At 48.7% G+C, this 23,126-nt stretch overlaps 1 protein-coding gene across 2 annotated transcripts in view; it reads left to right on the plus strand.

The window, feature by feature from the left end:
* Positions 1 to 249: 249 nt before the first annotated feature.
* UBE3C (ubiquitin protein ligase E3C) overlaps positions 250 to 23,126 on the plus strand; it is a 115,503-nt gene continuing 92,626 nt past the window's right edge. For both annotated transcript variants that reach the window (XM_070368994.1, XM_070368995.1), the window contains exon 1: positions 250 to 633. In XM_070368994.1, the coding sequence (XP_070225095.1) occupies positions 568 to 633 (66 nt within the window). In that variant the 5' untranslated portion in view covers positions 250 to 567. The remainder of the gene's footprint in view (positions 634 to 23,126) is intronic.

Below are 23,126 nucleotides of genomic sequence, written 5' to 3' on the forward strand. Positions count from 1 at the left end.
CACCTGCGCTGCAGCGACGCGCTCCGGCCCCGCCCCCGGCCCGCCCCCGGCCCCGCCCCTCACCAGCTCCCGCCCCTCAAGGCCCCGGCCCCGCCCTTCGCCCCTCCCGCCAAAGCGCAGGGCCCCGCGGGTTCTTCCCACGGTCCGCTGCGCCGTCAACACGGGCGCGCGCACGCGAGCCGGGCGCCGGGAGCGGCGCGGCGGCGTCCGTGCCGGGCGCGCGCACGCCGACGGGGCGGCGCACAGCAGCAGCGGCGCCGGCGGCGGCGGCGGCGGCCATCTTTCCTCACAGCGGCCGCTCTGGGTGTGAGTGAGGGATCCGCGGCCCCCGCTGGCGCTCGGGCTCGGCCGGAGTGGCGGCGAGGCGTGGATGAGGGGAGCGGCGGTGGCCGAGGGCCGCCCCCTGTGTCGCCACCCCCACACCCAGGGCAGGCCGAGCGGGCAGCCCGCCGGCGGGCGCGGGGTCCCTGCCCGGCGCGGCCTCGTCCCCGCCGGGGCACTCCCCCGGCGCCCGCTGGCCGCCCGCGCTCTCTGGGTCGGGTCCCCCAGATGGGATAGGCTGTAAAGATGTTTAGTTTTGAGGGGGACTTCAAAACCAGGCCCAAGGTGTCCCTGGGAGGCGCGAGCCGGAAGGTAAGAGCGGCCTGCGAGCGGCGGCGCCTCGGGGCCGGGCGGGGGCGGGGCGCGTGCGTCCCTCCGGCCGGGCGGCGGGGTCACCCCCCAGGGTCACACCGGGTCCGGGAGGAAGGCTGATGGTTGCCGGGGCCGCGTGCACCGGGATCGCCCAGGAGCTGCGAGGATGCTGAGGGTGGACGGCCCTTCACATTTAGATGGTGAAAAACTCGGGGCCAGGGACACAGTGTTTCTTTCCGAAATGAGCTTTGGATACTTTGTCAGCCTTGACGTCTGGTGGTGACTGCTTTTATGGAGTTCTCCTCTGTTGTAGGAGGTGAGCAGGATGTATTCGTTCTTGACGACAATCTCTGAAATTGAGGCGTACTCCTCGTCTTTGGCGTGTGTTTGAATCCAAGAGCATGAAAATTATTCTTCAGCAACCCTTTGGAAACATTTCTGGAGAGACTCTGGAACTTTTTTTCTGTTATGATAGTTGTTTTTGTTGTTCGTCTTGTCCAGCCCTTTGTGACCCGATGGACTGCCACACGCCAGGCTTCCCTGTCCTTCACTGTCTCCCCGAGTTTGCTCAGATTTGTGTCCATTTGAGTCGGTGATGCCATCCAACCATCACATCCTCTGTCGTCCCTTTCTCCCGCCTTGTCTTTCCCAGCATCAGGGTCTTTTCTAATGAGTCAGCTCTTCCCATCAGGTGGCCAAAGTATTGAGGTTCAGCTTCAGCATCAGTCCTTCCAGTGAGCATCCAGGGTTGATTTCTTTTAGGATTGACAGTTATTCTTGGGATAACAGTTGAGAGTAAGAGTGGACAGACTACTCTGCTGTCTTCTCTGATGACTGGCATCTGCTGATTGGCTGGAATTGCTGGTAAGCAGCTCAGCGTCAGCGTTGTTTCATTTGCTTGCTTTCCACTACTTCACTGAATCCCTTTTCTGCCTGTTTTAGTTTTATCAGGCTGAAAATAAAGTGTGGTCCTCCCTACTTAAAGTGTTTGGGAAGTTCACGTGAGTATAATTAGCTGTTTACTAAATAGTTTTCTAAAATGGTCTTTAAATGCTTCGTGTATTTTGTCTTCTATACTAACGTATTGTTTGTTACCTTTGCGACTGGGCTGACTTGGGACTCTAACGTGATTGCCCGGTGTAGATATACCTGTTTAAATGGTACTGCGAGTGTATGTGGGTTTCCCAGGTGGCATAGTGGTAAAGAATCTGCCTGCTAATGCAGAAGATACAAGAGACTTGGATTCAGTCTCTGGGTCAAGAAGATCCCCTGGAAAAGGGAATGGCTACACACTCCGGTATTCTTGCCTAGAAAATTCCACAGAGGAAGCCTGGTGGGCTTCAACCCATGGAGTCACAAAAGAGTCAGACAAGACTGAGCACACATTGGGGTATGTATGTGCTCGTTTCTGAGGGTGGAGGATGGGATCCCAGCAGCGAGTTGGGAGAGAAGCGTGTTGATAGTTTTCAGGCTTTGGGTTTTGCAAGATGGTGATTGGTTGAATGTAGCTGGCTGCAGAACAGGGTACGTGTTGAAGTGTGGCAGGGCTGGCATGGGCCATATTCGGGCTTGGCTATTCTTGAAAATTCCAGGTGAGACCAAAGGATTTCTGCCCTTCGAAGGGGCCTTGAAGACCCTGTGGGCCAGAGTTAGTTTTCAGATGGGATAAAGAGCCACTGGGTGACTGCACGGCCATGTGGCCTGGCTGTAGGTCACCGCCTGAGAATCCATGTCCCTTCAGTTCTGTACGACCTTGTGACTTTAGTACTGACGAGTAGCCCGCAGGTCCTGTTGGGTGCTGATCCTGTTCTCTCACCAGGTAACACATTTTGTCTCTGAGGAAAATCAGAATCTCAAGAGGAGATTGTGTATATGGCGTTTCAAATGTGTGAAAGTTTTTTTTTTTTTTCCTTTCCCCTTTTATCCCCCTTTTCATTGAGGTTTAGACTTAACATACAGTCAAGGCACAAACATTAAGTGTCTGTATCTTAGGCCCCATCCACTAGAAGCCTGAGGAGGAAATCCTTGTACGAGTGGAGTTGAAGGAAGAGGAGAGGTCAGGGGACCAGGGTTGCAGTCCAGCTTTAGCCAATCCCGCCGGTAGCTTTGGAGTGCGGCTGGCATCACAGACTTGCCCCTTCTTGTATCACTTATGCATTGTCTGCAGGCCGCCCCTGGCGTGGGTGAGAGTGCAGTTCTTCTGAGAGGTATCAGTTACTCTCAAGTGGTTGGGTGATGGAATCTGGGTGGGGAATTAACTGTACGTTCTGCTTGAAGGATTTTTACATGTGAACACACCTTGGGGCCCACCATTCCCATCAGATCACGTGCCCAGCATTCAAGAGGCTGCCTTCTGCACCCTTCCATTCTGAGCCCTCCTGTCCAGAGATAGGGAACGTTTCATTCAAGGATGGGCACAACAATATGTGAACCAAGAAACTCCAGATGTACAAGTTAGATTTAGAAAAGGCAGAGGAACCAGAGATCAAACTGCCAACATCCGTTGCATCATATAAAAAGCAAGCAAGTTCCAGAAAAACATCTACTCCTTCACTGACTAAGCTAAAGCCTTTGACTGTGTGGATCACAACAAACTGGAAAATTCTTAAAGAGATGGGAATACCAGACGTTCTTACCTGCTTCCTGAGAAACCAGTGTGCAGGTCAGGAAGCAACAGTGAGAACCAGACATGGAACAATGGACTGCTTCAAAAATTGAGAAAGGCGTTCCTCAAGGCTGTATATTGTCACCCTCCTTATTTAGCTTGTATGCAGAGTACATCATGTGAAATGTCGGACTAAATGAGCTACAAGTTGGAATCAAGATTAGCAGAAGAAACATCAACAGCCTCAGATATGCAAATGATACCACTGTAATGGCAGAAAGTGAAGAGGAACTAAAGAGCCTCTGTTATCAAGAGGGTAAAAGAGGAGAATGAAAAAGCTGGCTTGAAACTCAGCATTCAAAAAACTAAGATCATGGCATCTGGTCCCATCATTTCATGGCAAATACAAGGGGAAAAAGTAGAAACAGTGACAGATTTTATTTTCTAGGCTCCAGAATCACTGTGGATGGTCAGTACAGCCATGAAATTAAAAGATGCTTGCTCCTTAGAGGAAAAGCTATGACAAACCTAGACAGCATGTTAAAAAGCAGAAACTTCACTTTGCTGATAAATGTTCATCTAGCCAAAGCTATGGTTTTTCCAGTAGTCATCTACAGATGTGAGAATTGGACTGTAAAGAAGGCTGAGCGCCAAAGAATTGATGCTTTTGAACTGTGGTGTTGGAGAAGACTCTTGAGAGTCCCTTGGACATCAAGGAGGTCAAACCAGTCAACCCTAAAGGAAATCAACCCTGAACATTCACTGGGAGGACTGATGCTGAAGCTGAAACTCCAGTACTTTGGCCACCTGATGCCAAGAGCCAACTCATTGGAAAAGACCCTGATGCTGGGAAAGATTGAAGACAGGAGGAGAAGGGGACGACAGAGGATGAGATGGTTGGATGGCATCGCTGACTCAATGGACATGAGTTTGACCAAACTCTGGAAGATAGTAAAAAACAGGAAAGCCTGGCGTGCTGCAGTCCATGGGGTTGAAAAGAGTTGAAATGACTTAGTGACTGAACAACAACCCAGAGATATCTCCTGTTTTCACCTTTATTACCACAGAGTAATTCTGCCTGTTGAGCTTCCTGTGCTTGGAATCCCCTCTTTTTGGAGCTGGCTTCTTGTGGCTCAGTGCTCTGAGAGGTGGAGCCCATTGTCTTATTTTGATGCATTGTCTGAACGTAGCACAGTTGGCCCATGTTTGCTGTGTGAGTCTCTGGGTGGACACCTGCTCTCACATGCTGGCCACACATTGCTCATGGGTTTAGCTCTAGTGTGCTCTGCCCCGTCCCCTCGAAGGCAGACCTGCAGCGTCTGAGGGTTTCAGGGGCTCCACTTCTTGCCAGCACTTAGTATTGTCAGTCCTTTTAATAAGAAAATTCTTCTGTTGTTCTGGTGGGTATGTAGTTTCATTGTTTTGATTTTGTTTCCTAACAGCTAAATGATATTTGAGCACCCAAATTTGCTTATTTTCTTTAATTCTCTTTCTCTGCAACTTAAGTCTTTTCTCTTCTTTCTTAAGCTTAGTGGAAACTGAATGGTTGCCACTTTTTGAGTGAATATAAATTTTTCCTTCAAATTAAATGAATATTTAATATATTTATTTGTGAAGGTTCTTTGAAGGATCTGAAACATTGTAAGGAAAAGTTCATGCCCTCCTTGTAATCTTGTTGGGGAGATAAGACTTATGTAGTTAAACCTTAAATAACCATAGAGAGAGTAAGTACCACATTCTAGATTTCCCTTGGAGCTGACTCAGGAAAGGACAGAGTTGGTGGGCTTGGTCTTGAAGGGTCGAACGAGGGTGGGTGGGAAGCAAGTATTCCAGGTGGGTGGGAGGATTTGCGTGTGTCAGCGTATACTGGATTCCTCTGGTGCTAAGTCACTACAGTTTCCACTTAGTATTTCTGAAGTCAGAGTACATCTTGATAACATGACACAGTTATTGGCAGTATTTTTTTCTTTTCTCAGTAGTGCATAGAAGAATATCTTAGAGGTCATTTGATTATAGGTTTAGAAATCTGCTGTTATTAGCATCTTGCCTTGTTATTCAGTTGCTCAGTCATGTCCAACTCTTAGCCACCCCATGGACTGTAGCATACCAGGCTTCCCTGTCCTTCATCATCTCCCAGAGTTTGCTCAAACTCATGTCTATTGAGTCTGTGATGCCGTCTAACCATCTCATCCTCTGTCTTCCCCTTCTCCTCCTGCCGTCAAGTCTTTCCCAGCATCAGGGTCTTTTCCAGTGAGTTGGGTCTTGCCATCAGATGGCCAGAGTATTGGAGCTTCAGCATCAGTCCTCCCAGTGAATATTCAGGGTTGATCTCCTTTAGGATGGACTGGTTGGATCTTGCCGTCCAAGGGACTCTCAGGTCTTCCCCAACACCACAGCTCAAAAGCACCAGCCTTTGGCGCTCAGCCTTCATGGCCCAGCCCCCAGGTCTGCGCGTGACCAACGGAAGAGGCTCTGGCTAGGTAGACCTCGGTCAGCGGGGTGGTGCCTCTGCTTTCTACCGCACTGTCCGGGTTGGCCGTAGCTCTTCCTCCAAGGAGCAAGTGTCTTTACTTTCATGGCTGCACTGACTGCCTGTAGTGATTTTGGAGCCCAGAAAAGAAAATCTGTCACTGTTTCCACTTTTCCCCCTTTTATTTGCCATGAAGTGGTGGGACCAGATGCCATTATCTTAGCTTTTTGAATGTTGAGTTTCAGGCCAGGTTTTTCACACTCCTCTTTTACCTTCTTGATAAAAGAGGCTCTTTAGTTCCTCTTCACTTTCTGCAGGTATCATCTGCATATCTGAGGTTGTTGATGTTTCTCCTCGTAATCTCAGTTCCTGCTTGTGATTCATCCAGCCCAGGATTTCACATGATGTAGTCTGCATAGAAGTTAAATAAGCAGGGTGACAATACTGCAGCCTTGACAAAAACTCCTTTCTCAATTTTGGACCAGTCTGTTCTGTTTCTGTTTCTCACTGTTGCTTCTTGACCTGCATACAGATTTCTCAGGAGGCAGGTCAGGTGGTCTGGTATTCCCATCTCTTTAACAATTTTCCACAGTTTGTGGTGATCCACACAGTCAGGCCTTAGTTCAGCCAATGAAGCAGACGTAGATGTTGTTCTGGAATGCCCTAGCCTTCTATATGATCCAATGGATGTTGGCAACTTGATATCTGGTTCCTTTACCTTTTCTAAATCCACCTTGTACATCTGAAAGTTCACTACATCTTGCCCTAGTGCAGTTCATTTGTTGCATTGATAAACCAATATCAGTACATTAAAGTTCATTCTTTGTGTTGCATTGAGTGGGTTCTGACGTGTGTAATGACTTGCATCCTCCAGTGCAGTGTCGTAGAGCATAGTGTGTTGCCCTGTGCTTTCCCTGTTCATCTCCCTTATCCCGCGCTTTCCCCGCCGCCGCTCCCCCCGCCCCAGCCCCATCTCTGGCCTCCAGCAGCCTTGTTCCTGCCTGTAGGTTAGGTTGCGCTTCCAGGATGTCGTGTCGTTGGAATCACACAGTGTAGTCTTTTCAGCTGGCTTCTCTCACTTAGCAGCGTGCTTAAATGCATGCAGGGGTCTTCCTTGCCTTTTTGTAAGCTTTGATAGCTTGATTTTTTTTAAACCTTATTTTCTATTAGCAAACTATTTTATTAGAGCAGTTGTACGCTTGCAGAAAAAACTGCTGGGAAGCACACTCCCTCTCTGCAGCGCCTTTGTTTCCTGTCTCATCTCCTCCATCTTGCTGTTATGTGGTACATTTGCTACAATTGATGGATTGATGTTGATACATTACTGTTAAGTCAGCTTATATCAGAGCTCACTGCAGGTGTTGTACATTCTGTGGGTTTTGATCTTTTGAAACTGGTTCCTTGAATTTAGGAATTTTCTTCTAAGGTTGTTCCATGTCTTTTGTGGTCTAATTTTTTTTTCTGGATGCACCCCACATCATGTGGGACCTTAGTCCCCCAACCAGGGATCAAACCCTTGCACCTGCATTGGAAGGCAGAGGCTTAACCACTGGGCCACTAGGGAAGTCCCTTTTGTGGCCTCATAGCTTCTCCCCGTCTCCAGTTGCTGAATATACTCCGTTGTCTGGATGGACCACAGTTCGTTCGTCCCTTCACCTTCGGAAGCACATCTTGGTTGCTTCCAAGTTTTAGCATCAGTTGTGAATAAAGCCGCCGTCGACATCCACGTGCAGGCCCTGCGTGGATATGGTGTTCCGCTCCTTTGGGTGGATATCAAGGAGTGGGATTGCTGGATTGTCTGATAAGACTATGTTCAGTTTTGTAGTTGACTGAAAAACTGTCTTCCAAAGTGGCTGTGCATTCCTGCCAAGTCACTTCAGGCATGTCCGACTCTTTGCAAAACCATGGACTTCAGCCCACCGGGCTCCTCTGTCCATGGATTCTCCAGGCAGGAATACTGGAGTGGTTGCCATCTTCTTCAGAGTGGCCGTCCCGTTTTGCGTTTGCACCAGCAGTGGGGGCTTCTGTTACTCCACGTCCTTGTCGGCGTTTGGTGTTGGAGGTTCACATGTGGCCTTTCTGGTGGGTGTGTGGTGGGCCTTGCCGCTTTAGTTCCCATTTCCCTGATGACATGTGACGCGGAGCATCTTTTCATAGGTGCTTACTTAGATCTAGCTGCTTTGTTGAGGTGTCTGTTCAGGTCTTTATTCTATATTTTAATCAGGTTGTTTTCTTACTGTTAAGTTTCAACAGTTCCTTACATACATTTTTAATGTACTTTTATATATTTTGTATATGTGAACTCCTTTTTCAGATATGTTTTTTGCATATATCTTGCCTCAGTTTATAACTTCTCATTTTCTTAATACTGTCTTTTGCAGTGAAGTCCAGTTTTATCAGTTTTTTTCTTGCATGAATTGTCTTGTGTTGCATCTAAAAAGTCATGCCAGGGCTTCCCTGGTGGCTCAGAGGTAAAGAACCTGCCTGCTGATGGAGGAGACATGAGTTCGATCCCTGGTCTGGGAGGATCCCACATGCCTTGGCGCGACTAAGCCCATGACCCACGAGTGCTGAGCCTGTGCTCTGTGGCCCGGGAACCACAACTGCTGCGCCTTCACACTGCAGTTGCTGAAGCCTGAACACCCTAGAGCCCGTGCTCCACGACAGGAGAAGCCGCTGCAGTGAGCGGCCCACGCAGGGCGACTAGAGAGTAGCCCCCACTTGCCGAAACTAGAGAAAAGCTTGTGAAGCAGCACAGAGCCAGCATAGCCAAAAAATAAATCAAATTCTTTTTTAAAAAAAGTCATGCCAAACAGGATGTCACCTGGCTTTTCTCCTGTGTTAACTTCTAGTAGTTTTATAATTCTGTATTTTACCTTTTCGTCTATGGTCTATTTTGGGGTAATTTTTGTGAACTGTGTTAAGGTCTGTGTCTGCTGCTGCTGCTGCTAAGTCGCTTCAGATGTGTCCGACTGTGCGACCCCAGAGACGGCAGTCCACCAGGCTCCCCCGTCCATGGGATTCTCCAGGCAAGAACACTGGAGTGGGTTGCCATTTCCTTCTCCAGTGCATGAAACTGAGGTCGCTCAGTCGTGTCCGACCCTCAGTGACCCCATGGACTGCAGCCTACTGGGCTCCTCCGTCCATGGGATTCTCCAGGCAGGAGTACTGGAATGGGGTGCCATTTTTTCTGTTTTGGCACGTGAGCGTCCAGTCTCAGCACGTTTGTTGAAAAGCTGTCCTTTCTCCATTGGATTGTCTTTGCTCTCGTCAAAGGTCAGTCGGCTCAGTCGTGTGTCTGTTTCTGGGCTTGGTATCCTGGTTCATGGATCTCTCTGTCTGTCTGGGGTTTTTGGTTTGTTTGGCGCTGTTTTTGCCAGTGCCACATTGTATTCATTTCTGGAGCTTTAGAGTAAGTCTCAGAGTTGGGTAGTGTCAGTCCTCTGACTTTGTTCATATTTTTTTCAGCATCGTGTTGGCTTTTTTGAGTCTTTTGCCCTTTCATAGCAACCTTAGAGTCACTTTGTTGATAATCACAAAGTAACGTACTGTGCTTTTCCTTTCTTTAAAAAAAACCATTGTGTTTTAAGTGTATTTGTTACATCAGGTTTTTTTAAGTATAGTTAAATGAACAATATTACATAAATTGCAGATGTATAGTAATTCACAGTTATTAAAGGTTATGCTCCATTTATGGTTGTTATTGGAGAAGGAAATGGCAGCCCACTGCAGTATTCTTGCCTGGAGAATCCCATGGACAGAGGAGCCTGGCGGGCTGTAGTCCATGGGGTCTCGAGAGTCAGATACGACTTAGCAACTAACACCGCTACCATGGTTACCTGCAGTATTGGCTGTGTTCTCTTGTGTTGTATGGATTTACTGGTTTTGACTGGGATTGTGTTGAATGTGTAAATCAAAAGAGCAGCCCCTGAAGGGGTTGCTTCCCACAAGATGCTAGTGGGAAAGAATCTGCCTGTCAGTGCAGGAGACAGAAGACGTGGGTTCAACCCCTGCATCAGGGAGGCCCCTGAAGTAGGAGACGGCAGCCCGCCCCAGTGTCTTGCTTAGGGAATACCACGGACAGAGGCCTGGCGGGCTGCCGCCCGTGGGGTCGCAGAGTTGGGTGTGACTGAGGAGCTGAGCACTGGTGTGATTATATGCTTTTTCTTTAGTCTGTTGTTATAATGGATTATACCAAGTGTTTTATTAGGTTGGTGCAAAAGTAATTGCAGTTTTGCATTGTTGAACTTTGCCATTTGGTATTGGAATGCATTCTTAAATGTGTCTGTGTTATGCATCATTTAAGTCTTATGTTTTTTCACTAACAACTCATTACTTGCAGGTTTATATTTATTTTAGACTAGGGAAATGATGTTAGACAAAAAGCAAATTTGAGTGAATTTCTTTTAATTAGAGTTCAAAATGCTTCATAAAGCTGCAGAGACAACTCACAACATCAACAATGCATTTGGCCGAGGAACTGCTAACAAATGTACAGTGCTTTCTGCAAAAGAACCAGAAGCTGCCCAGAGCCTTGTAGATGAGGAGCGCGGTGGCCGCTCATCAGAAGTTGACAGTGACTGGTTGAGAGGATCCTTGAAGTTGAAAAAGCTCGATAAGTGAGCGCCTCACACGCTGTATGTGTGCTTAGTCGTTCAGTCGTGTCTGACTCTTTTCGACCCCATGGACTGCAGTCCCTCCAGGCTCCTCTGTCCACGGGATTCTCCAGGCAAGAATACTGGAGTGGGTTGTCATGCCCTCCTCCAGGGGATCTTTCCAACCCAGGGATCGAACCCAGGTCTCCTGCATTGCAGGCGGATTCTTTACTGTCTGAGCCACCAGGGAAGCCCCTCATGAGCCGACTGCAAATCAAAAAAATTGTTGCTTTGAAATGTCATCTTCTCTTATTCTGTGCAACAAGTAACCATTTCTTGATTGGATTTTGGCTTGCCATGAAAAGTGGATTTTATACAACTAACTAGCGATGACCAGCTCAGTATTTGGACCAAGAAGCAGCTCCAAAACACTTCCCAAAGCCAAACTTGCACCAAAAAAAAGGTCATGGTCACTGTTTGGTGGTCTGCTGCCTGTCTGATTGACTGCACCTGTAATGGATTTGCTGGAATCCGAATCCTGGCGAAACCATCACATCTGAGAAGTACGCTCAGCAGGTGGATGAGGTGCACTGAACACCGCAGCCGGCAATGGTCAACAGAAAGGGCCCGCCTCTTCTCCCCAGCAGTGCCCGGCCGCCCGTCGCACAAGCAACACATCAGACGTTGACCAAATTGAGCTGCAAAGTTTTGCCTCATCCTCCACATTCGCCCAACCTCTCGCTCACCTGCTACCGCTTTTTCAAACGTCTCAACACCTGTTGGCAGCAAAAATGCTTCCACAACCAGCAGGATGCAGAAAAAGCCTTCCAAGAGTTCGTCGAATCCCCAAGCGTGGATTTTTTTGCCATGGAAAACAGAGTTATTTATTTTTGGCAAAAATGTGTTATTGTAATGGTTCCTGTTTTGATTAATAAAGATGTGTTTGAGCCTAGTTATAACAATTTAAAATGTATGGCCCGAAACAGCAGTTACTTTTCACCAACCTGATAAATGCTGAACCCACCCTGCATACCCAGCATAAGTCCCACTTGGTTGTGATATATAATTCTTTTTATACATTGTTGCATTCAGTTTATAGTGTTTTATTTGGGGGTTCTTGGCCTGTGTTCAGGGGAGAATTGTCTGTAGGTTTCACCTCCTGTGATACCTTTTTCTGGTTTGGGTGTTAGGGTGCCACTGGTTCACAGAGCAGGTTTTACTGTAGAGCTTCCCGAAGCCCACTGCTGGAATTTTAATTTTGCCTTTGCCTAAGTCTGCTGCTGCTGCTGCTGCTGCTAAGTCGCTTCAGTCGTGTCCGACTCCGTGCGACCCCATAGACGGCAGCCCACCAGGCTCCCCCGTCCCTGGGATTCTCCAGGCAAGAACACTGGAGTGGGTTGCCATTTCCTTCTCCAGTGATTGAAAGTGGAAAGTGAAAGTGAAGTTGCTCAGTCGTGTCTGACTCTTAGCGACCCCATGGACTGCAGCCTGCCAGGCTCCTCCATCCTTGGGATTTTCCAGGCAGGAGTACTGGAGTGGGGTGCCATTGCCTTCTCTGTGCCTAAATCTAGACTGCTCTTAAGACTGCAAGCCCTCTGACTGGTTAGCTTTATACAGCTGCCCTCTGTTGTATAATTGAAGGTCTTACCGTAAATATTTTAACTTAAGAACATGTGCTGTTTCACTTTGAAAAGCTGACACTGTGTTGTTCTGTACTCTGTGTACATTGCATTGCAGCGTAAGCTGTCTCTTACAGGCCTGACTCAAGGGAAGCAGAATGTTTTCCAAGATCAGATGTTAAAATTTACTGTCAGGACTGATATTATTACCTTACCGTTTTTCCCACTGGCCCCAGTCTGTCCTCTTGAATGTGATTATCTGTAGCTTTCACGTATGAGACCAGAAATCTGAGTTCCCTGTCGCAGATAAAGTCAAAAGGTCTTGGTCTAGTTCTCAGGGACAGTAAGCAGAATGGAAGGGCTGAGACTTTGGAGTTGTCCTCGGGCCTCAAAGGCTGAGGCGACCAGCAGACTTGGGGCACAGCATCAAGGAGGCGCTGACTGGGGACGCAGGCGCAGGGCTTAAGGCGGACTCCAGGGGCTGCCTGGTCCTGAGAGTGAGCGCCTCCTTCAGCGTGTCCGGCACCTGCCTTGCTTGCCTTCCCTTGTCCTGTCTGACTTTGCACACTTGTGTGCCCTGATTTTCTGGAGTTACAGAGTTAGTTGCCAACTAGGTCTCTTAACTGAGGTAATAAACTAGTCATCTCATAGGACTGTAGAAGAGCCCTCAAAAGAGATTATTGCAAAAGCAGTGAAGAGTTTTCCTCTGTGATTTTCCCTTTTTCTTATAACTTCAAAGAATGCGGGCACCTAGGAGTTTGGAAGTTAAGTGTGTTGTTCTTTGCCCACGACTTGTTCTCCGACCACGGCCTCTTCACGCGTTCCGTCTCCTCTGCCACCTGTGAGCACGAGGGCAGGAGCAGGCACTTCTGTCCAGTGTCCCAGAGTCCATCACCTTCAGTGCTGACCGAGCTAAAGATGGAAATACCTGTGCGGGTGTGGGTGGCATCATGAATTGGCACAGTCTACCTGGGGCGCAGTTTAACGGCAAGTACCCAGAGTCACAAACAGGCGCGGCCCTGCTAAATCCAGCAGTTCTGTTTTTAGAGATGTATTCTAATAAACCGATGTACCAGGTGTCTGGCATAGATGCCTGGGAAAGAAGAGCTGACGGTTATGGCATTGCTTGTGTTATTGAAAAGTTTGAAACAGCCTGAATGTTTAACAGTAGAAGATCTGTTAAATGGTGATGTAACAGTACAGTGGGGTACTGTACAGCTGTTTAAAGCGGTCATGATCTGTGTGTTTTCATACTCATTACTGACTGATGTCTGTTCATCATCTGTATCAGAATGTCATTTTTAATGGAAACTAGGTTGCAAAACATTACTCCATTTAAATTGTGTTCATCTGAATGGTCATGATCTCTTGCTTCACCAGTCTCTTAATTTCCAATGAATGAAGGTCTAGTTGTCTATTTCTGCATCTAGTGGCTTAAAGCAGTGCAGTTTCACTCTCTGTGGGGCCAGATACCTGAGGGCTGGTGCGGCAGTCTCTCGGAGGCCTAGGTGTTGGAAACCAGGAAACCATTGTTTGGTGCTGGGGGCTCCGTTCTGGGGCTGGCTCGTGTCTGTGCCTGGAGGTTGGAGCTGGGTCTTGGTGGGAGGTGTCCGTTCCCTGCCCCTTGGACGTCTTCAGGGCTGCTTGAGCGTGCTCCTGACACGGCAGCTGGCTTCCCCATAGCTAGTGGCACAGGAGAGCAGGGAGAACGTGCAGTGCCTGTTGAGCGTCTGAGCATCAGGCGTTGTCCCTTCTGCCCTGTTTGATGGTCCAGTCCGAGCTTTAGGTGTAGCCCACCAGTGTGGAGCTGTAAGAAGGAAAGAAACTGGTGAACTGGGAACAGCAGAGCAAACTGGCGAACTAGGGAACGGACTTAAAATTCCCTTCCACCAGGCAAGGCTTCCTGACTGAGCTGTTACCTTATGCTGCTCGAAAACAGGCGTACGTGCAGAGTCTGACCTGAATCGTTAGGAGTTAGCCATCTTCCTCAAAAAAGCCTTAGAAGGAGGAAGGGCTGTCATTGATTTGCAGCAGTTTGAATTCACTTAGATCATTTTACCTTTTTAATCCAGCCACCTTTGGAGCACAGCGGGGAATGTACTGGGGAGTGAGTGATTTGGGAATCTGGACGGTCACAGGGCAGGCTGGGGGAGAGGGTGAAGTAGGAGAGGACAGAAAGTGTATTTCTGCCTTGGGCAGTCTGTGCGAGGACGCAGGCGGAAGCTAGTTCTCCTCCTCCTCTAGTACCTGCCCTGCAACCTGCCCTCGAGCCCCGTGTTGGTGCCCTCGGCTCTGTGTGCTGGGCTGGGTTCTTGACAGGTTTCTGATTGAACATTGTTGCCACCAGTAAGAAGCCATGGGCAGAGTTGTCCGACCATGAGAAAGTGGCTGTCACTTACAGAGACGAGGCTGGGGGGACGGCAGTCGGGCCAGCTCACAAAGGGGGCCTGTGAGGAGCTCGTCCCTCAGGGGCGGTGCAGGGCCAGACCCCAGGTGAGAAGCTGCTGTAGTTGCGCAGAGTAGTGGGGGCCTGAGGCGGGTGGCCGGCCCCGAGGGGAGGGCTCCAGCGCTGGTGAGGAGCTAGAGTTGATGAGATCTGCGGGGACCCTCGGCAGGCACATCAGGTGTCAGTCCGGGACGACAGGAGTGGACATGATCCGAGGCGCTGAGGAGTCCCTAGGACGTGCTCTGTGAAATGCTGGGGATGTGCAGTCGGCAGGAGCAGCTTCAGGGAGAGGCTGGGAGTCCGCTCCGCTGGCCCATCAGTAGGTAGTTGAAATTGCACAACGCGCTGGCAAGTGTTCTGCTGAGAAGACGCGTGGGCTCAGGACAGAACTCCAAGGGACGCCGGCGTTCAGAGGAGCAACAGAGTGGCGTGGCCAGCCAGAATACGCGTCTGCGTGTCTTCGAGTGCAGACAGTCGTTCTGACCCAGAGGCGGTAGCAGAGCAGAGCTCCCTGGAGAACTGGGGCTTGTTGGAGGACCTCGGACCTTTGGTACTGGTTTTGTGGTTTTATTTGCTGTAGCTGAGACTCTCTCCTGTGGACTGACCACGAGGCATTCATATATACTCCCCCAAAGCCGAGGGTCCAGTTGTTCAGTCTGTTTTCTGAAATTACATGCTGCAGAGTGACTAAGCCCACGTGCCCCAGCGCCTGAGCCTCTGCCCTGGGCCTGGGAGCCGCAACTGCTGAAGCCTGCGCAGCGCAACTAGAGAAGAGCCCGTGTGGTAACGAAGGGCCCGCACAGCCAAACATGAATTAAGAGGTTTTTTTGTTTTTTTTTTTTTAATTAAAAAACAGACTCCTATAAAAAAAAATTACCGTGCATAATTACCATAGTCCCTCATCCTTCTCTGTATGAGCTGTGTATGAAGTGTTTGTGTTCATCCTTTATTTTGGGGCTTGTAGATTATTTCCGGAGAAGGCAATGGCACCCCATTCCAGTACTCTTGCCTGGAAAATCCCATGGATGGAGGAGCCTGGTAGGCTCTGTATGAGCTGTGTATGAAGTGTTTGTGTTCATGCTTTATTTTGGGGCTTGTAGATTATTTCCGGAGAAGGCAATGGCACCCCATTCCAGTACTATTGCCTGGAAAATCCCATGGATGGAGGAGCCTGGTGGGCTGCAGTCCATGGGGTCGCAAAGAGTCGGACACGACTGAGCGGCTTCACTTTCACTTTTCACTTTCATGCATTGGAGAAGGAAATGGCAACCCACTCCAGTGTTCTTGCCTGGAGAATCCCAGGGATGGGGGAGCCTCGTGGCCTGCCGTCTATGGGGTCGCACAGGGTCGGACACGACTGAAGCGACTTAGCAGCAGCAGCAGCAGCAGTAGTTTATTTCTCTCCTGTTGTGAACATCTTTTTAGCCAGTGGTTTATAATTATTTTTAGGATAGATTTCAGAAAGAAGCTGGATTGCTCGGTCACCCTGTGCACATCGACTTTGGCGTGTCCCCTGGGCTGCGCAGCCCTGCTGCCTAAGCAGCTGTGTGCGCAGGTCACAGAGGGCTGCGGCAGGCAGCCTCGGCCTCCGAGGGCGCTTTCCAGGGGTTTCTGCTTTTCTGCTTGTTCGTGGCCGTAAGCCGGGCCGTATCTCGTGGTCTGTCTGCCTGCTTGCTGTGTGCTCTTGCTTCTTCCTGACTCCCGCTCTGTGAGGCAGAGACGCTAGCAGCCTGCGGAGGTAGGAATCAGGGCTCAGAGACTCGGGTCATTTAGCGTAAAGCACGAAGCTCAAGTATGTGAGCCCTGGTCTGGATGTTGTGTAGCCCGCACGTCTTGTGTTGTTTCTAAAGCTTTGCGTAAGCTCTCATTCCACCGTTGGGCAAGGTGAGGACCCTGTCTTGCAGGCACTGGAAGGGTGGCTTTAGCAGTCCTGTGTCTTTTTGAGTTGATTTTCTTACGGCAGTTGTAAGAAATGTTCCCTTTAACTTTAGAAGGAGTGTTGGCAACCCTGGTGGGTTAGCAGGCAGCACAGCTTGTAGCCCGTCTTTACTGTGAAAGGTGGAACTGTAAAAAGTATAATGGGGACTTGACAAAATGCTCATCTCTGTAACCAGCTGTCTGCAGCATAGTCCCTCATCTTTTCTGGGCTTCTGTTTCTGAAACTTCGTAATGAGAAAGTTATAATTCTTGCCAATGAGGTGTTTAGATTATCACTCACCTTCCTTAAGTCTGATGATGTTTCCGTCTCTAATCTCCAGTCAGTGGCCCTGAAAAAGTTTCTTTTTTTAAATTGGAAAAAGTTTTTAAAACAGATTATTCTAATGGGCATATATAATGAAGCCTTCCTCTCACTAAGATCCCAAACTTCCCCACTGTTACCAGCTTCCTCAAGCTTCCCAAAATTATTACCAGCTTCCTCAGGGTTTCCAAAACTAGAGTAAATATAGATAAACGCGTCCCCCTGACATTTTAAACCACCAGGAAAGCTGCTCTTCTCCTCAGCACGTGTCTCAGTGGCGACTCCACGCCAGCACCTTGACGTGTGGCTTCTCTTCATGGATGCGTGATATCCCACGGCCACTTTTCTGTTGCTTAGATGGACTTGTGCAGTTTGTTTCTAGGATTTTGCTAGTGCAACTGCCGTAACTACCACACAGTTCTGGTGTAAGAACAGCAGGTCTTTTGGAATTTACTGTAATGGAATATACACTGTTACATTTTATTGTGGTACTTTAAATGAGCATAAATTTTATTTTTAAGTCAGCATAAATGCCTTTTTTCTATGTAGATTTTGAATTGGGGCGGCTCATAGTGCATTGTTTTATAAATGTGATTTTCGTAATTTGTCACTCTATTTTGTTCCAGTTTTAGGATGTGAAAGTGTTAGTTGCTCAATTGTGCCCGACTCTCTGCGACCCCATGGACTGTAGCCCGCCAGGCTCCTCTGTCCATGGAATTCTCCAGGCAAGAGTACTGGAGTGGGTTACCATTTCCTTCTCCAGGGGCTCTCCCTGACCCAGGGATCGAACCCAATCTCCTGCGTTGCAGGCAGATTCTTTACCATCTGAGCCCCCAGGGAAGCCCCCAGTTTTAAGATACGTGCTGCCAGAGTGAGCACCTACGACTGTGTTTTTTGCCCCTTTGATTGTGTTTGCCTGTATGTGAAGCTGGTCGCCATTGTATCTTTCATAAAAGTTTTTTCTTATAGGTCTATAAAAGAAGGAAAAATCCAGAGATCATAGGTTGTACATTATTGACAAAACTTCTGTTAATTTTAATTAACTCAAAGTATTTTACTTGAATATTCTTCAAATTATGTCAAAGTATTAGTATTGTTTGTGCATAACTTGAAACAGATGTAAGACTGAGTCTGTTTATATTAGTAAGTGGGGTAAATTTCTAGTAGAAAATAGCCCATATAGATAAAACAGAAAATCTCACGTTATTTTTTAAAATAAAGGTATTAATAAACATGCTGAAGTTCTTTTTAAGTGGTTAGCAGTCAGTTTGAGTGTTTGTCTTTATGTAAATTGTCATGTTATGTAAACTTAGTTTAATCTATAGTCAAATTTTTGACTATGCGTTTTTAAAAAATTCTGATGGTTAATGAAATCTACTTTAAACTCTATATGACTTTTTTTTTAAAGTTCATTTTGTTACCACTAAATTCATTTGCATGAAGAAGGCATTTTTTCCCCCTTGAAAAAAATCTTCATTAATGGTATTTGTGAAGTTTGGCCATATTTAATCTTCAGAGCAGATAAGATAATGTGCCTGAAGGTCAAAGGTCAAATAGAGAAGTCTGCTGAGGTTTGCTCTAGTTTACTTATCGATGCAAGGGTTAGTGTCCCCGCTGTGGAGGTGAGAGAGTGGCGCTGAGAGCAGCAGGTCTGCGTTAGGACAGGAGGGTTCGTCACTGTCTGTCTGAGTGCCTTTTGTAAATCTAGTGTGTAACTGCTGCTGGGAATCCCTGACTTGTCCAGGCCCGTAGATGCTGAAAGGGAAAAGATACTTTGCAGTGCAGTAAGTTGAAACCAGCAGCCTGTAAAAATCGAAGTCTGCCTGTGCTTTGTGGCTGGCACTTACTGCTCTCTTCCTCCCAGTCACACATGTCATGAACTTATTCTTGGCTTTGTTGAGCTGTATTTAAAAACTTATGTTGTGGAGTAGCTTCGTTAGTGTCTTAGTCTAAAAGAGTGAGAGGTTATTTGTTGTACTTGGATAATAGTTCAAACAGGAGAAGATAAAGATTCAAGTAAAAGCAGTGTCTGTGGCCTTTCCGCCTGCTGCTCACCGCCCGGTCTGACTCTTCTCAGTGGCCTTGCAGAGCCCTGCTCTGTGCGTGAGTCACAGAGGTGTGTCCTCTTCTTGTTTGCACGCGTTCTGGAGCGTGCTGAACCCCTGCGGCGCCCCCGCCGCGCCGAGCACTGTGTGGAGGCAGTTCAGTCAGTACAGATGGGTCTCCTGCACTTTAAAGCAGTTCTCTGTGATCCTCCCTGTGATGAGTGTCCTGAAGTTACTTTGCTGTCATGTAGTTTAATGGCCATGTAGGTTGTTTTCGACTTTTTTTGGTAATTGAAGCAGCATTGGGTGCGTATACTTACATGTGTGCCAGTAATGTTTGCAGGTTAAATTGCTAGGAGGGTTGATCAAAGTTCGTGTACACTGTGAATTTTTATAGTGATTTGCAAACCGCCCTCTGAGGAGAGCACACCAGTGCATGAAGGCAGCTGCTGCCCGTCCTCACCTCAGCCTGTTACCTGAGGGTAGATTTGCCAGTCAGGTTAAAACCTGCCATTGCTTTTGTATTGCTTTTTTTCCCTAAAAATGAGTAAAAATGAAGTTATGTTTAAAATATGTTTTTATTTCCTAATTATTCTATTTGATTGTTGATATTTTAAAATTATTTTTGAGAGCTTTTACAAATAGCTGGTTTTGCAGTGTTACAGATATTTCCACTGTCACCTTCTTAAACCTCGGATATAATGTTTTTCTGTGTATAAAGTTTTAATTTTTATGGGATCAAACTTATAATTCTTAAATAAGTTAATGACAAACAGTACCATAGATTGAGCGTGTGGAGTGGCGTTTCTTCCTTAGAGAAGGTCTTCCTTCACATCGAGCATTTAAGAACAATGCTCGTGTCATCCTCATGTATTTTTACAGTGCTCTGTATGTGTGCAAATCTCAGGTCCATCAGGAGTCTGTCTTGATGTGAAGACGTAGGGATATAATGTCATTTACTTGGGCTTCTCAGCTGTTGCATGCTGTTCACTGACTAACGCGCTGTGCTTCCTGGAAGGCCGAATCCCCGCTGTGCTTTCTGTCCCCCTGGAGGCCCTGTCCCTGTGCCTTGCCTGCCCCTGCGGGAGCCTGTCGGGGCAGCTCAGAGTTTGCCCCGGGGTGTGGAGTGCGATGTTCCCGGTGGAACATGAGAGAATGTTTAAAAACATGATCGTGTTTATTCAGCACCCAATAGAGAAGTTGAGCTAGGCTGTCTGTTCAGGTGTGGTAGGCAGGCCCGCCCCCAGAGCGTGTGCTGGGGGTGGACTGCTGCTCCAGCTGAGGCCCAGGTCGCTGGTGTGGGTCCTGGACCCTAATTCGCCTGTGCATGGTAGCAGGCTTGCTGGTTTACTCTCTTAGCAGTGTGGTGAAATTTCACTTTCACAAGCTGATGGTTATTTACTGTTCCAGGCCACGTGCAGGCACTCAGAATTGTGAGTTAGGGTCTGGCTTGTGCCTTTATTTTTCCCTGCCTGACCACTGGGCCTGGCATACTGTGAAAGTGAAAGTCGTGTGGTCGTGTCTGACTCTTTGCAACCCCATGGACTGTACAGTCCATGGAATTCTCCAGGCCAGAATACTGGAGTGGGTAGCTGTTCCCTTCTCTAGGGGATGTTCCCAACCCAGGGATTGAACCCAGGTCTCCTGCATTGCAGGTGGATTCTTTACCAGCTGAGACAAGGGAAGCCCAAGGATACTGGAGTGGGTAGCCTTTCCCGTCTCCAGGGGATCATCCCAACCCAGGGATCGAAGCAGGGTCTCCTACATTGCAGGCAGATTGTTTGCCAGCTGAGCCAGCAGGGAAGCCCCTTGGCGCACTGTGGCCATTCCTTGCTGCCTTCTCAAGCGATAGGACTCGTCTTGTTTTCTTACTTTCTGCTCTTCTCTGAGAGGCCACCCCCCACCCCCCACCCCTCCGCTGGCCCTGTGTGGCTCCACCTGCTGAAGGGCGAGCGTCCTCGCCATCTGGCGGCCACACCTTTGAGGGTGCTGCCCGTGTGGCCTCGGGGTCCTGACTGCAGATACAGCTGTGGTCTGCGTGCTGTCTAGCACGCCTGTGCGCTGGAGTGAGTCTGTGAGTGTTGCGTGCCCGCGGTCTCCCCGTTGATGGGCGGCAGGGCAGGGGAGGCGCTGGTCTGCCCTCCTGGGAGAGGTGGCGTTTAAGCCGAGCCTCACCTGAGGCGAGAGGGCACTTGTCACGTGTGCGCGTCGGTGTCAAGGGGGAAGGCCAGGTGGGAGGAGGGCAGGGCGACAGAGGCTTGAGGGGCTCGCTCTGCGGGAGGCGGCCCCCAGAGATGGGGGACGTGGGGGAAGAGCAGCCGCTGTTTGACCACACCGCTTCTGCTGTGACACGGTCCATCTCGTTACCCTCCGGAGCACATCCTTCCAAGGCAGCTCCGGAATCCGCCTTTTCTCGTGCACGGTCTCTGAGCCGTCAGCGGCACCCACGTGTGTTGAGACGTGTGCCCCAGGGGAGCCAGTGTCTGCTGTCTTTATCGCTGTTGTCCAGAAGCAAGTCCGGTCACAGTGGGTCGCAGTGGACAGGCCACTTCTGCGTCCAGCAAACTGTGCGCTCCTGTATCACTTTAAAATAGCCACTGCCTCGCGTGACACGGGACTCGGCGAGTATCTGTTAAGTGAGCAGATTCCTCTTACGTGCCTCATTTGAATGTCTTTTGAACACGGACTGTGTCTGAGCTGGCACGAGGCAGCTCCGGTTCCCCTGCGAGCTCGGTACCCGCTGAGGTGTGCAGTCTGGCGGTGGCCTGCTTTCTGGACGTCGCCTCCCTGCTGTGTTTCGCTTCTCTCTCTCTGTGAGCTGACTGCGCTCAGGGCAGCCTTCCTCCCGGCCTCCCACTGCCTGTCTCCCCTTCTCTGGACCTTTCTCGAGCCCTCCTGCCCTCCCACCCCGTCCCTTCTGAACTCAGGCCCAGTTTTGGCGACTCTAGTTTTTTTCTGTGGCCTCCTCCTCCTCTGGCTCCTTTCTGATTGATCTTCCAAATTATGTATGTCTTACAAAGACAAAAGATTTTTAAATTTTTCTCAAAATGTAAAATAATATGATCATATTTAATGTTCTTTTTCAGAGTAAATAGTCCACAGCTGAATGGCTGAGGCTCCAGACCCTTCCTGAGTCCAGATCTTGGCTCTGCCTCTCTGAACCTCACTTTTGTCGTCCATAAACAGGGAAAATAACAGTTCTTGAAGCTCATTGGTTGTTCTGAGGGACACCTGGGCTGACCAGGTCCAGGGTGTGGAGCGCCCGTGGCTCTCTTCTGCACGTGGGGCCCGTGCGCGGGCAGAGGGCTCGGTGTTGGTGGCGGCTGGCGCATCCCGTGCGGCTGGTGTGTCCTGTGGGCTTGGCAGGCCGCTCTCTCCTCTGTAAAGCATTTAGGGAGCATGAGTGCTCTTTGAAAGGCCTCACGTTTTTTAAACTACAATTTTATGGTTGAGATCACACGTCAGGGTCTGTGTATGTGTGTCTAGGACTGTGGGTTTGCTGGCTGTGCTTATTTTACAGTGTTTGAAATGAGCTGTTTTAAGTAGGAATCTTTGTAGCTCTTGGAGAAGGAAATGCCAACCCACTCCAGCATTCTTGCCTGGAGAATTCCAGGGACAGAAGCCTGGCTACCCGCAGTCCATGAGATCCCAAAGGGCCAGGCGCGCCTGTGCGAGTCTCACTTCACTCCGTAGCTCTTGAGCACGGGCGTGAGGATGTGCCCTTCCCGCCTGTACAGTGCCCTGTGTCCAGCTGTTTTTACGTGCAGGTCTTCGGAGGGAAGGACACTCGCTCTCGGCATGCCTCTGCACCCTCTCGTATCCGTGCTTCAGACCTAAGGGAATTTCTAAGAAATGCTAGTGTTCAGTCAGCACCCAGGTACGCTTTTTGATGACTGGTACCTGTTGCGACTTTGAGGATACTGCAGCCTCCGTGCAGTGTTGCAGGTGCTTAGAAGTGCTTTTCAGCTGTTAAAGGTTACTCCTCTCTTTAGACGTCTTTGCTTTACCTAAAGAAATGTTTGTTCATTCATTTTGTAGGGATTTATTAAATCCCTGCACGTGCTGGACGTTGAAGCCAGTGGAGGTAAACTGGTGGTAAGAGACAGGCCTAGCCCTCAGACCCTCACCCCCGGGGCATTTAGGTTAATGATGCTGCAGCTTACATGTGAAGTCAATTTGGTGACTGTTTTGCTGACATGTACCTTTTTTAAAAGGTAAAACATGGCTTTAAGTATATTTTCTCGTAGTTGTAACAGCATTTTAAGAAATCTTGGCTCTTTAGTTGTACCCAAGTAATGAATATACATTAAATCTGGGCAAAGGGAGAAGAAGAGAAATTACAGGTGTATACTTACCACTCCTATTCACAAATAAAGAGAATAACTAGAAGTATGGTTGTATTTTTATCTAGACCCTTTCCATAATTCTGAGCATTGTAACTTTGTACTTTTTGCTTTAGGTTCTTTTATTTCCC

This window comes from Bos mutus, chromosome 4 (genome assembly GCF_027580195.1).
Source record: "Bos mutus isolate GX-2022 chromosome 4, NWIPB_WYAK_1.1, whole genome shotgun sequence".
NCBI lineage: Eukaryota > Metazoa > Chordata > Mammalia > Artiodactyla > Bovidae > Bos > Bos mutus.